The 15,117-nt window shown below is 40.3% G+C and overlaps 1 protein-coding gene across 1 annotated transcript in view; it reads left to right on the forward strand.

Annotated features, from left to right (window-relative positions):
- Positions 1–1,934: 1,934 nt before the first annotated feature.
- The window catches only part of hipk3b (homeodomain interacting protein kinase 3b), a 39,262-nt gene continuing 26,079 nt past the window's right edge, over positions 1,935–15,117 (forward strand). The window contains exons 1-2 of the mRNA XM_053339165.1: positions 1,935–2,269; positions 11,035–12,337. Coding sequence (XP_053195140.1) covers positions 2,197–2,269; positions 11,035–12,337 — 1,376 coding nt within the window. The 5' untranslated portion in view covers positions 1,935–2,196. The remainder of the gene's footprint in view (positions 2,270–11,034; positions 12,338–15,117) is intronic.

A 15,117-nucleotide genomic window follows, 5' to 3' on the forward strand; every position in this document is an offset into this window, starting at 1 on the left:
TTTTAAAAAAGGCCATCCATTTATTCATCTTCGTAGAAAAGTAGCAATAAATGTATTGAGTAAAGAGCACAATGTGTGTGTTTTTACTGTGTTTGTGCATGAGAAACACGTTAATTCAGGTGATTCATGCATCTGCAATTTAGGTTACAGTTTTGTAATAGGCGGCTTTTGGCAGTATTTGGCCTACTGTACATACACTATTACCCTGCAACCTCCGTTTCATAATGAAGGTTACGGACGGCTGTGACAGAATCACCTGTAGTAACTTCTATTATTAGGCTAATATAACAAAAGCTTTATTAGTTCAGTATCTAGTCACCTGGTTGGTTGCCTTGCTGGTCAGTAGGGGGAGACAAATGATAGCCGTCCTGCCCACAACGCCAAACAGACCAGAGTAGAAGACACCAGAGCTGTTATCTAATCACCAGTGCACGCATTTTCTCACCTACAAAGTTATTAGGACACTCACCTTGCATATTAGTAGACGACTCACAGAATCTTAGGATGCAGCAGTGACATCATACAATCCTGCCACATTTTCCTGTTCTAATTCCTCTCTTCATGATTCTGAGTGTCTAGATGCAACATTTGTAAATTAAAAAAAGACTAAATTATTTTTAGAGAATTTATTGTGTGTAGGTCAGTTTGGAAAAACCATGTCCAGATATGATCGTTAGGTGATGTGATATTGCTAGTGTAACTTTGAAGGATACTGTTGATGTCTTCTCATTCACTGCATGAAAGACAGAATAGTCTGTCTAGATTTGAGGGTAAGCCTTCCACAGCTGACTAGGATGAGACTCCATGAGAAACCATGTTCACACAAGCAGAATATAAATTAATTGTGTTGCATTTACTAACTTAATTTTTGTAAATTCAAAGACCTGCTTTTTACTTTTTTCAGTGTGTGTGGGACAACATATCCTACATCTCCAGGAAGCATCCTTGAGACCTCCATGAAAAGCTGAAGGAAGTATATAGAGGGGCATACATGTGGGCTACTCACTTAACCACCACAGCTATGTGTGCTCATGATGCACCAGGCACAAAGACAAGAGGTGTTCACACCTGCTTTCCAGCTGACCAAGCTTGGTGGTTTGTTGTCTGTAATTGGTACAGGGTCTCATGATAACTGGGGAAGACAAATGGCTCTTGGTGGATTAAATTACAGCCGGTGTTTGCAGACACCGGGGGCTTACGGAGAGCTTTCTTTGTCAACTGGGCGCCTCCTGAATGTCTGGGAATTAGACTTCAGCTTGTGCTCCCCCAATCATTTCCTGAGGAGCACTTTATTGTTGACTGACAAAAGAGGAAAAAAAGGGAGTGATTGTTGGTGACACATGGCTTCATCATTAGGTTCTACTATTGTAGCCTCATTTAAACCCTCCTGATATATACATATATCATTTTTTTGTGTGCAACTTTATGCAATCAGGTATTAACACTTTACACTGGAAACTATTTTTCCACTCATCGCTCATCACTATTAATTTTTCTCAGCCCCATTTTCTAATGCAGCGCTTTTAGGTTTTGTTCATTAAGGATAATATCTACAGGATATGATTATCTTTCCAATACTGCCATCTCACAGGGATGTAAATAGCAAAAGCTGAACTGAAAACTTGTAACTGAAAATACACATGTAAAGGTGTTTTATTGATGAGTAAAAGTCAAATATAGCTACCTGTAAAATACTGTAGCCCCTGCTGATCACAGCGGTTAATTTCACACCTCAGTGCGTACTCACCATTTTTTTTAAAATAAATATGAGATATCATGAAGACAAATTCTCCAGTTTCTTTTGCAGTGTTTTTGTATTATATTCCATCCAGATGAATCGAAATGGTTATTGTTCTGTGATGGATTACTCTGGTCTGGCCAATGCCGTCAGCTCACAAACATTTGCTTGCAGTTGCTGCTAGAGGAAAGGGACATGTTAGAGGCTGACAGGGCCACGAAGATGTGCGTCTAAGATTGGGTAGCCGATACCCTTTCAGAGATGGGCTACTCTGCCCTAAGAGGAAGGATACGGATTTGAACAGTGTAGCTACAACCTGGGCTCGGTGCCGTGTTTCTGGACGCTCACATGCAGGACTTAATTAATGTTTAAAATGTGGGAGATGGTGGCGTTACCGAGAGCAAGCTCTCCCTTCCTGTCGTCTAGGACAAGATGGCAGCAGTGCAGGCGAACTGTGCATGGTGTGGATTTATAAGTCCATAACATGTTCAGAGAAGCCCTGGATTATACTTATAGTGACTCTATGTGAAGGTAAGTGTTGGAAGGGGTCGGCTGTCAAATTGTGATATTTGTTGAACTCAAGCTTTTAACCCATAGTTAAGTTGTGACGTAATACAAAGTCATAACTTAGCTACAAACTTAACTAGCTATGAGAGTCTGTTTTATGTTTCAATCATCTCAGTTTTCACAGCTATAGCAGCACTTTTTGGTAGCTAATTAATTGACTAGTGGTGACATGTTTCTGTTATCTTGCCATGACTGGTGACGCTGGTGCTAATGATTAATGTGAGTGCACTGAGCACTGTGGTATTTGTTATTTCTGTTGTCACAGCGACCCGTGGATTTGTTTTTGACACACTTCTTCCAGTTTAACATGGTGAACATCATCTAACATTAACACTCATATACTGCAGCTACAGGGAATATATGGACCGAGTGGTTTAACTTGTGAGTGCCGTATTACCTACTACACATGAACGTAGCTGTGTCAACGTGAGTGAGAATAACACGCAGCCATATTTATAACAAACAAGCTGGACCTTTTTTACTCACAGAAACACATGTTCTGGATCTGGTCGAGTCTTAAATTCAACATTATGTTTGGTAATGTCAGCTGTTATTTAACTGTAACCCTGGTTGAGTGTAAATATTATTGTAGAACAATATAAAAGGGTATATTGGTGGCTCTGTAACACGTGTTTATCGTGGGTGTATCACCAAACTACTCGCAGAATCTAGTAAATACTTAATTTAGCAAGTCACTTTCAGCGGCCTCCGGCTAAATGCTGGCTAATGTTATGGACACCCGTTGATTTTTGTCAGTCTTTGGCCACTGTGGCTGGTAACTGCTTGCTGTTCATATGGGCTGTGCACCACAACTTGTATTTACGTTAGAGCAATACAGCAACATCTTGTGAATGTCTAATGAAAAGATAGATTAAGATTTTGAAAGTGAAAGAGTACACCCTTCCTCACTTGCTGTCTCATACTAGCCAGCTAAGCAGACATGAATACAGAATGAAAGTGGTGATGTACATTAAGGTTAAGAATCCAATATTGGCTTTAATGTCAAGTTAGTTGTACTAAACTTTACTGTAATCATGTAGATGGGCATATATCACCTTGAAGGTGGTGGTTTCATGTTTAAGAGAGGGCACAGGGTTGGGTGCTTAGTGAGTTTTTTTCGACATCACCACCATCCACTAGTAAAACCAAAGTTTCCAATATAAATGTAAGCAAGATTGTCTTCTCTACTAGCTTTTTATATGTCAAGGAACCATCACTTTGGGGTCCTGGTTCCAAATAAACGTGTTTTTAAAAGAAAAGGCTAAAATGAGAAATTCAATACTCACACTGTGATATTTATTTAGAAGAGTATGTACTTTCCCTTCCTTCATGTTGTTGCCCTGACGCAAAGGATAATGTGGGAGTTTGTATAGTTTTTTATGCTTAATTGAAAAATTCCAGTGGCACAGCAGACACTGAATGGAGGTTTTGACTGGTTTAGCCTGTGTAGCAGATATGGCTGCTTGGTTTGGTACAAAAGTATGATGCAGTATAACCGTCTTTTTGTTTGTTACTGAACCATAGATTACAGCTGATTTTACTTGTATTTTTTTTCAGCAGTCAAGGAACAGTAGTCTTACACAAATAATTGCAAAGAGGCTACCATCCAATGTTTGCTCAGATTTGGTCCAGTTTACTTACCACATGTTTGGAGCTGGTATTCTAGTTTCACAGCACCCTGTGTCTAAAAACAGTCATGGTAGTGAAGCTGTCAACAGTTTCTGTCTGTGAATAGTGGGAAGTTTTTCAGACAACATGATAAGTACAGTGCAGCACTGTGCTGCTGTGTTTGTGTGATTTCCCCCTCACATAGACTCTCCTGTCTGCTGTAGTGTGTCACATTCCTCAGCTTATCAATAGCAAGGCTACAAAAGCAGAGCTGTGGCTGATAGCGAGAGCAATAGTGGCCGAAGAAAGTCAGCAGAATGGGCCAGTGAATAAATGAGTAAATAGTGTTTTCCCCTACAATTACTGGTGTTAGTGGGTGCTCTTGGTTGTTTACTGGAGGAGTAGGGTTGTGAATAGGACTTAAGAACGTGATGTCATGGTACTTGGTGCAGCTACTTATGTATTGCATTGTGGCCAACTTGACGACTGGTTTCCCAGTGATGTCATCTTGAGGTGTGCGCACAGACACAAGGCAGAAAACAGATCCTAGCTGATGAGGGCTTATGGGGAGAACCATGACTAGAGGATGTTATTATGCAGTAAATGGCATGAACGGCAAAAGTGATGGGTGGAAAATGTCCATTATCCCAGGAAGTAAACATCTGTTCCAGCTCACAGTACATAATTACCCATGTACATACAGTGATCTGGTCAGTCCTGGATTTTAATAACACAGTGGATGTTTTTGTCCAGAATATCTGGTTTTAACTAAAAACAACTCACTCTGTTACTGTGTTTTCATGCTGTGTTTGAGGCTTAGTGAGAAATGGTTTGCTGATTGATACAAGTACTTGTCAGGGTGTTTAGTATTTCACTGTGCGACTGATGACAGCTGCTAATTCATGTTTGATGGAGGCGATAGATTGTTGGCTTTCAATGGTAAATGCTGTACTTTTTTCAACAAACAGATGTGGGGTAGTCAAGTGTGTCATTCATGTGTGTCAAATCTTTTTCTCATTTAACTATGAGTGAAACTTTATTTACATTTTGAGGCATCAAAATGGTGTGTTGCTTCACTAGAAATCTGGCATGCATTTTGTTGTCTGGCATGTTTTGTTTCTTAGATGTTAACAATATTGACGGTGAGGAGGATTCCATTTTTAAAGATCTGTGCTACCAATTTGTTGTTGATTTGTAAATGTTATTGTACATTCACAGCTTGTACACCAGTTGATGAGTCAGTGCTCTAGACTGAGTAAAGAGTGCCATGACGGAGTGAGCGCAACATGTGCATACACATTTAATTGGCATTCTTGTGTGAGACATCTCTTTACATGAACAGAGGCTAAAGCTTGGCTGTGACCAGAATTTTCCAAGAAATAGAGATAGAGAACATATTATAGTAATCTTCCACATTAAGAAAATGCATTTACATGAAGATGACTGCCATTTTAGAAGCACAAATGCTCATATTGTGTGCTAAATATAATCGTATCGTGAAGTAGACTAGCTGGTACTTTTGTCATCCTTATAAACTGCATTCAGTAATGTTTCAAACAGCATAATGGCCAACAGTACAGTATACTGTCTGTGCACAAGAGATAGTCCAACAAGTAGAAGACTTCTAAATGATAGTCATAAGTTCACAATCGAAATACCATGTGGTCACATGTTTTAGAAAATAGAGGGCCTTTTTATCTAATGAGCATAGAAGATCATATTCACGAGACACAGGCAGAGCACCACAGTGTTCAGTGAGGTTTAGGAACCGTGAATTAACACAGCCATTCCTGCTAGACGCTGAAGAGATACCAACTGCAGGAGGTGGAGTGAGGCTAAAGTGAGTGCTTTCATATCCACCATTACATTCTGCATTTGACACCCTCATCTCAGCTTGGTAGTTGCCAAGAGGACTTCATTGCTTTATTTAATGAATAACCAGACATGTACTGGGTCATGGTAGGTAATTACAGTTACGATCATGAGTAGCCAACATAAATTTGTTCTTTCAACCTTGAAAAAAACAAAATGATAAAGCATATGTTTGAAGCATATTGAAACCCTTTGACACACATAAAGCAGAGAAGAACATAGAAATACTTTTTTTTGTTAATTTGATGTTGTTACCTTGCATATTGGATGACCTAATGGAACTGTTTTGCACATCATCTTGTACATATTGACCAATATTTATGCTGCTAGTAAGTCAACTAAAGGAGAGAGCCAAAATGGTATTGAAGTACAATGCAATTATTCTGTATATTGTCAACTTTTTGGAAATTTGTTTTAAATTTATACTTCATTTCAATGGTATTATAGCATTTGAATGTAGATTAGATTACCTACACCACTACCCCCATATACACACAACATATCGACAGTTTATTTGACTGTAAAAGTGGTGTAACTGTCACCAGCTGTCCGTCCTTTCACCTATTACTGTTATTTCTGTGTCTTAAAGCACTTTTGTTTTCTCAATCAGTACCATTTGTTCATTGTGGACAGGTGTCCAGCATTTATTTTCTTCTCAATTTAATTTTGAGTAGGCCAGGGTCAAAAGGGCAATTGTGAGCAATTACTTAGCAGCTCAAGGCTGCTGGAAAGGTTGTAATGCTTTGAAGGATGTAATGCGATGCCACAGAAGGAGAGATACAGCAGACCAAAGGAGTATCTGGCTTCAGATGGTAATAATAGCATCAACTGTCATTCTTGTGCTTCTCAATAAAGGCTCTCCACTTCGCATCTTTGGACATCAGACTTCTCCTGACCATTTACTGATTGTATTTGTGTGGCCAGGGAAATTAACTGATGCCCAAGCTGAGTTTTGTTTCAAATTGAATTTGAGTGTAAGCTGGTCTAAGCTGGTATTAAAATCTAGACATTTCTATTGCTTAGTTGGCGAGAGTCGCCCAAACGCAGGCTCTCTCCGTCTAGAGACCAGACGGCATGCTCTACATCTCTCAGCCAATTAACATCTCCACTCTGCAGACACTGAGAAAAAATCTCAGTATTTCATTTTGAAATCGTGACTTTGGCTTCACTATATTGAGCTTAACTGTTTTATATTACAAAGATTATTGAACCCTTCTTCAACTTGCTCCATGTTTTCTTCAACATCTCCAATCTATATTTGCAATAGTGCAGCACAGTTTGAGGGGTCTTCATGTAGGTTGACTACAGTCCCGCCATGTTGGAACCTTTTTGAGGAGATTTGAGAGTATTTGTTTGTTAACATCTGCATTGTTAATATGTAAATAAAACACTTATACATGCACTAGTTTTTATCTCCAGTAAGGCCCTAGTGATTTATTATAATGTTCTTTTTGTGCTAAAATAGTAAGCTTGAATCAGGGCTTTCCACTAAGGCACAGACTAGCTAGCCATAATAAATAAGTAGCCAGCCAAGGGGCGGGCAGCTGTTGGTGGTTAGGGTTAGGGTTAGGTTACGCCATAGCCACGATCATATACACTGGTCTTAAATGTAATGATAATAACACCACGTGTCTAATTCATGGATTCTTGGAATTGACTAAATCACATACTGCAGCAGTAACAATATAACACATGCAGGTATAAGTGCTTCCACTGAAATAAATAATCTGAAAAAAATTGAAATGGCAACAATGAATGCCCCTTTTGTGATGAATAAAGTCATCTGAATCTGAATCTTAATATTCTGAAGCACTTCAACTGACCACCACTTCTCTTCTTTAAGAAGCCTTCCAGAGTCTGCTGAGTTGTAGATCATTTTCTTTTAGGTGGCATCTTTCCTTTTTCCACACCTAATGGGCGGGAATAAACAATGAACATGAATATTCAAAGCAGGAGAACATTACTCCTAAGACATTTATATTATTATTATTATTAACCTAAGTGTGCCTGCATAATAGGCAGGCTATATTCATTTCTCAGACATTTGCTCTATTATTATTATTTTCACCATCAATATCTACTCTATATATTATTATCATATCTATATTATTATTATTATTACAACATATTGCATCTTCTTTTATTCATTAGTGTAACTAAGTATCCCAGACGCTAATGCACCAATGAAAACTGTGATTTGTGCACCGAAAATAATTGCTAATTGAACGCTTGAAGAGAAGACTGGATTACCGGTAGGACATCGTTTTGGGCTACCGGTGGACGTACCATTTTTATGGTGACAAAAGAAGCTCTGCTTCGGTCCTTTTGTTAAACTCACATGGAAATTAAGTGGCTTAATTTAGAAGCATAAATCTTTGTTCTGTAATATACTTGTCCTGTGTTCTTTGAGACAAGAACCAGGAACCAAAATGGAGACTTTTTTGTTTTGTTTGACATCAGTTTTGCATCAATCGATGTAATCTCGTTATCTGTTTTCGTAGATGGAGACAGCAAATCGAATCCTTACGTAAGGCAATGTTCTGTAAGAAGCAGAACAGATGACCACACTGACCACAGAGAGCATACCGCTACACAACAACAACCCACATTAACTCTCAAACTCTCTGCAAAAGCATCCTTATTATCTCAACGTGCGTCTTTTTCGTCATTTAGCCTGTTGTACCAGACATTGACCACACTAACCAGGGAAAAGTAAAATGTCTCACCAGCTTGCAGGCCAGATAGCTAATTTGCTGCCCAGCTGCAGTACATTAAACAGCATACAAAGAAGCCAACAAATGGAACTTCAGTTTGGGTAGATGGTGGTCCACCCATGAATGTTATTATATAATTTTGTAATTGGTTAAGCCAATCATCAATTTTCTGGCACTTATATAGGTCTACGTAACTTTAATTGATGAATTACATAACAAGTAATTATTGTTATGCAACTGCAATGTACTGATAAAAATCTAATTTAAATGGCTAATACATAATTGTAGGCCTTAATGGTCTTCCATTATTCTTTGAGTGGTATGACTGTGAAAAGGTTATAGAGTAGCATTTCATGGGGTATTAAAATGTCTCTAAAAAGTCAAATTTTATTTTTAGTGATCATTATTTTTGTTGTCATTGTAAAAAATGTGTCAAATTGTAATCAAAATGTGAAGTAGGCGGTAACGCATTTAGTAATGTATTGGCAAAGAGAGAACTGTTTGGAACATACTGAGCTTACAAATCAACATTGGTACTGTAGGGGCCTTTTGGATATTCCCACTGAGGAGTGCCAGAGTATGAAATTCTTAAATTCTGCATATAATGGCTGTAATGAATATTAGAGGCTGTCACAGGGCTCTAAATTACAGGCAACACAGCATAACAAGCATTTAAACAGCAATTAAGAGAATCCTGGCAAACAGTGGGCGAGAGGTGGGATACCGTCTGTTTCAGGGCAAACACGTAATGACAGGCGAGGTATTCACTCAAACAATTACAGGAAATTTGGAGTCTCCAGTTCATCTAGCCTGCATGACTTTGGACTCTGCAAATCCACACTGGGACAACTTGCAAAACCCTCACAGAAAGGCCTCAGCCAACTGGAGCTTTCAAAACCACTTAGCCACTGTGCTGCCTAACCTGAAAATGAAAACATGTTAACTTACAGTCTAGTGAAGTAACATCATTACAAACAGTTTTGCAGTGTATGGACTACAGAAAGAAATCTTTTTGTGACACTGTAGTTGTCTTTCAGACTGGGCAGCCAGAACACTTATTTGTAGCCGTGCCAATGAGGCTCGTTTTAATTTTCTGATGGCGCTTTTCCAATTTTGATTTCATTCACGACCAAAATGGTTGCCCTCTTGAGCCCTGCTTGGGGTAATTTGTTAAATTGTTTCAACAGAGAAGATGGTAAACAGTGTCACCAAACAGTAACACAAAGTGGGATTGTACAGAGAGCTGTCAAGGGAATAGGTTGACCTTATGTTGCTGCTCAGAATAGAGTCAAAGGGGTGGCTCACATCGTTAGTGTTATCACAACACAAGTGTTTTTTCCATTAGAGATATTTATTTTGGGGGCTCTACGGGGGCTCTACGGGGGCTGTGGCAGCCCAAACCTGACTCATTAGTGTGCCTTGTTAGACTTATAGAAACTACTCTTTTTGAACAAGTAAGACTTTAAGAATGATGGAGGTCCGATTAAGAATGGCATGTTTATTCACAGTATTCAGGTCATTGATTGAGATTTGTCTTAATTTGCTTTTTGGGTAGGTAAACATGAATCTGATTCTGTTGATTAAAGTGTGGAAACCTTTGGGGACGAGCTACTTGTATCTCGGTGAACGTGCCCCAGAATGAAAATAGGTCATGGGCTCCAGTATGGCACACAGTGTCTGATGTCAATGTGCCAGCGTGGAATATGGTTGATGATCAGGATCATGAAACCTGTTATTTTATTTCATTGCTCATTGCAGAGCATTTTTGCAAGATCTCACAAGTTTTTCATCACCCATCAAGCACAGACACACACACATACAGAAAGACAGTGGGGGAGAAGAGAGAAGAACAAAACATATCTTTGGTAATTGAACACGTGGATCTGATGGTGCTTTGTGGCTTTATTTTTCTCTCTTTGTCTATCTCTTATCCTCTCTCCCTCTCTGTTGGTTGCCTAGAGACCTGCAGTAGGATGCACTGAAATGGCAGGAAAAGGTCAGGCAAACCTTTGAGAAGTTAGTCATCTACTGTGTGGAGGTGTTGATGGGATTGCAGTGGATAGGGCAGAATGGTGAAAGTGTTTGTTCTCAAGCACTTTACCATATGTCCTTTTGTCCTTAACCATTTGATGTTTGCTTTTGGGTGGACAGATAGGTTAAAGTCATAATGCCCTCAAAGAGAAGTATTAAAAACTACATAATGGGATTATTATTGTTTGTCAGTTGTTTTTGTCCCACAGTAATTTACTTAAACTCACCCTTGACCCTTGACCCTGAGCAAATCAGGACAGGAAGATAAACACCGTGAGATCTGGGTTGTATTTTGGTTTTTCAGCTGCTGATGTAACAGCTTGGCTGTTTGCTGTTTTGCACAATATGTTGTACAATGGTGAAGTTCAGAGTATGCCATGTAAGACTTTCCAGTTCTTCAACAGTGTTTTAAAAAAAAATGAAACCATTTTGTGCTGAAATGACCTGTTGTGTTTGTAGAGTAACCAAACAAATGACCGTTTGCTTCATTCTCTGTCTCTGCAGGTATGGCCTCACAAGTCTTGGTCTACCCACCACACATTTATCAAACCCAGACAAGTGCCTTTAGCAGTGTGAAGAAACTCAAAGTTGAGCCCAGCAGCTGTGTGTACCATGAGAGGGTACACCCGCGGACTTATCTGAACAGCAGAACCCTTGGCATTGTGCACCCAACGAAACAAGCCCACTCGTTTGTGAACCGAGACTTGGCAGTAGGCGTGAAAGTGCGTGGAGGACAAGAGTACGCAGTGCAGACAGTGGTGGTGCGTGGCGTACAGAGACAACAGCCCAGTAAAAGAGGAGGACCAGGCCCAGCTGCGGCCCAGCAGCGGCAGGACGCAAGGGTTGTCCACTTGCAGGGCAAGGAGCAGCAGCAGACAGACACAGCAAGTGGGGGCAGCAGTGGAGCAACAGGGGCAGGAGGAGGGGGAAGGGGAGAGGGCTGCAGTGGAGGAGTTGAAGGAGGTGGAGAGGAGGAGGGGGACAGAGAAGAGAACTGTGGAGGTTTGAACTCAGCTGACAGCTCTCAGCGATGTGGGCTGAAACGTAAAAGTGAGGAGCTGGATAACCGAGGGAGCACCATGCAGATTGTGGAGGAACTGTCAATGTTGCCTGCCATGTTGCAAACGACGAATGTAGGGAATGCAGCCGTGACTGCGCCTGCGGCCGTGGGGGCTGGAGGAGGCCCCTCCAAACAGGGTGCAGGGCCTTTGGGTGTAGGTGCAGCAGGGGGGTCGGGAGGAGGGGATGGGGACTATCAGGTAGTACAGCATGAAGTCCTGTGTTCCATGAAGAATACTTATGAAGTGCTGGATTTCTTGGGACGGGGCACATTTGGCCAGGTTGTAAAGTGCTGGAAGAGAGGCACAGGTGAGGTAGTGGCTGTGAAGATCCTGAAGAACCACCCTTCATATGCACGGCAGGGTCAAATCGAAGTCGGCATCCTTGCTCGTCTGAGTGGGGAGAATGCAGATGAGCACAACCTGGTGCGAGCCTTTGAGTGCTTCCAGCACCGCAGCCACACCTGCCTGGTATTTGAGATGCTTGAGCAGAACCTCTATGATTTCCTGAAGCAGAATAAGTTCAGCCCGCTGCCCCTGAAAGTGATCAGACCTGTGCTACAACAGGTAGCTACAGCTCTGAAGAAGCTGAAGAGCATGGGTCTGATTCATGCAGACCTCAAACCAGAGAACATTATGCTGGTGGACCCAGTGAGGCAACCCTACAGGGTGAAGGTAATAGACTTTGGCTCAGCTAGCCACGTGTCCAAAGCAGTATGCTCCACGTACCTCCAGTCTCGGTATTACAGGTGAGTACAACACACAAGATTTTAACAAAGTTGATTTCAGTTTAAGTCTTTTAAAACTAACCTATGTGTCCTCGGGTGTCCAGACTGTCAAAGTCAGGTTAAAAATGTCCTTCCTTTAGCAAAACACGGAAATGTCTCCCATACTGCACAACATCCTGTCTGCTTTGGGGCCACATACCACTGACCCTGGGAAAAAAAGACCCTGCAGTGTTTCCCAGCAGATGACTGACTGTGTTTTCATGTCCCTTGAAAATTTTGTTCTGGTAAAATACTTTTAAAAAAGAACAAAGAATACGTGAATGACTTTGTGAACATTTCTGGTATTGTTGTATTCGGGGTGAAGCAGCTTTGGCCTTGGAAGTTCAAAGGATTTATAGTGATTATGTTATGGTAAAAAGAAATGAATAGACAAATATTTGAGAACTCAGAGTAATACATTGTGTGGGCAGTTGAGATTAAATCAAGGAAGGTTAGGAGAGAAATTACTAAAGTTCAGTCTAAACATGAGTATGCTGTTACAGGCTCTGGGGTATGACATGGCAGCAGATACAGTATCTGATGTTTATGTTAGACGATCACCAAGTATTCCTGGCTGTCTTGGATATGTGATAGGAAAACCAGTGGGAAAATTACCTTTAGTGAAACGGCCCTGAAGTGGTATCAGTCATTGCGTAAGGTTCTCTGTTATACTAGAAAAACAAACTAGTTCATTATCTGACTACGTCGGAGATCAAAAGTGCTTATAACTGCTCTGAACAACCATATTTGAAGGCAGGGTGATCAGCTGGCTGGCATAGAGAGGGCTGAGACACAATATTGTATATGTGTGTATATATATACACACACACATATATGTGTATATATATGTATGTATGTATGTATGTATGTATGTATGTATGTATACAGTGGTAGTGTAAAGAGAGCTTAGGAGAGAAGTTTAGACCCTACTGGCTAATCGCTCTGCGAAATAGGTGCGAATGTCAGATTGTACACACATGACAAATGTGAGGAACTTGTCAAGCTGCTTTGTGTTTCCTTTTATGGTGACATGATAAAGCTATAATGCTATGACTAAAAGCCGTCCACCTGGTTTTTAATAAAGCCATATGGTTTCCATTGTTCAGTTGAGGTTTGAACTAGTCAGCCCTGTGTGGTTTTAGTGTTAATCTTTTTTAACCACCCTTCTCTCTCACAGTCATTGTACCTTGCTATGCCTCGTGGGAAGTGCTACACTCTTAAGTCAGTTAAATTTCCATGTGATATGATGTGGTAATTTCCATGTGGTCATCTTGATGTAACATGTCAAGAACACTTCAGTGTCATCTCCAAAGAGAATTTTTTATTTATTTCATGTACCTTTAGACTATGTCAGTGAAATTGCAACTGCTTTGAGTCATGCTTTAGTGGCTCCTACAAGGAGACATCCTGACATTCTAATTTTAGCATGTATCCTGTTTGATTTTGCTGTGTAATTTTATGTGTCTAAGCAAATGAAAAGGCGTTTTGGCTTGCTTAATTACGGCAGCGTATTGCTGCCACGGCAGGAAAAAAAACGGATCAGTATCACGTTATAACATGATAGTTTCTTGTTATAATGTAAAACTTTTCACGTTATAACATGATTGTTTCTTGTTATAACTAGGGATGTCCCGATCCGATATTGATATCGGAAATCAGTCCGATATCAGCCAAAAAAGTGAATATCGGATTTTATCGGACTGAATCTAAAAACTCCGATATAAACGCTCCGATATAAGCTGTCCATTTACCGCTCCAGCACTTCTATAATAATAGGTGACTCTGGTTTGATCACACTCCAGCATGCACAGCCCACGTGATCACAACAACGACAACGTGTGTGCCTGCAGCAAGGTGTAGTGATGTCGGCTGTGTGGAAGTATTTTACTGTAAACTCGGACAAAGACGTTGCAGCTAAATGCAACATTTGTCAGGCGCAAGTGTCCCGTGGAGGGACAGAACCGGGAAGGTTCAATACAACCAACCTCATCGCACATTTGAAAAAACACCACAAAAAAGAACATGAGGATTTTCGCTTGAGCAGCAAGGCGAAGCAACAAGCCTCTGGCTCGCTTCAGCAACCCACGCTGGCCGAAAGCTTTGCAAGACGTGACAAACTACCACGGGACAGCAAAAAGGCAATGGCCATAACAGAGAAGATAGCCCAGTTTATTGTGCTTGATGACCAGCTCCTGTCGGTGGTGAGTAATGTCGGGTTTAAACGCTTAATGGAGCACCTCGAACCTCGCTACATTATTCCTAGCCGCCACTACATTGTAGATAAAACTATACCCCAGATGCACGAAGAGGTTAAAAAGTGTATTGCTATTATTATTTGTTTTATGCTCTTGTTATTAGAGTGATATGTTTATTGTGTTTACACTCTATTCTTCAGTGAAGACTAAGAGTAATTACTACATTGTTTTGGGCACAGTCAGTCAGTGAAACTGGAGCTGTGTGAACTCTTAACTTAGAGCAGTTGGACAGTGGACAATATTGTGTTGTTGTTGTTGTTTTTGTCCCTGCCCACAGTTGTTTCCAACATATGCTGACAGTAAAAAAAATAACTGGAGTGAACTTGAATTGTTTGCACTTTAAAATTTAATTTATTCTATTCAATTGTATAATGATGTTGGTAACCAGTGGTTATTTTGCACTTTAAATATAACATTTTGTTTTTATTGGATTTGTTGAGGTAATACTCTTTTATTTATGTTGAAGGTTAAAATTTATGTAACCAATTGGTTAATAATAAATGGGTC

This window comes from Scomber japonicus, chromosome 1, assembly GCF_027409825.1.
Source record: "Scomber japonicus isolate fScoJap1 chromosome 1, fScoJap1.pri, whole genome shotgun sequence".
In the NCBI taxonomy this organism is placed as follows: domain Eukaryota; kingdom Metazoa; phylum Chordata; class Actinopteri; order Scombriformes; family Scombridae; genus Scomber; species Scomber japonicus.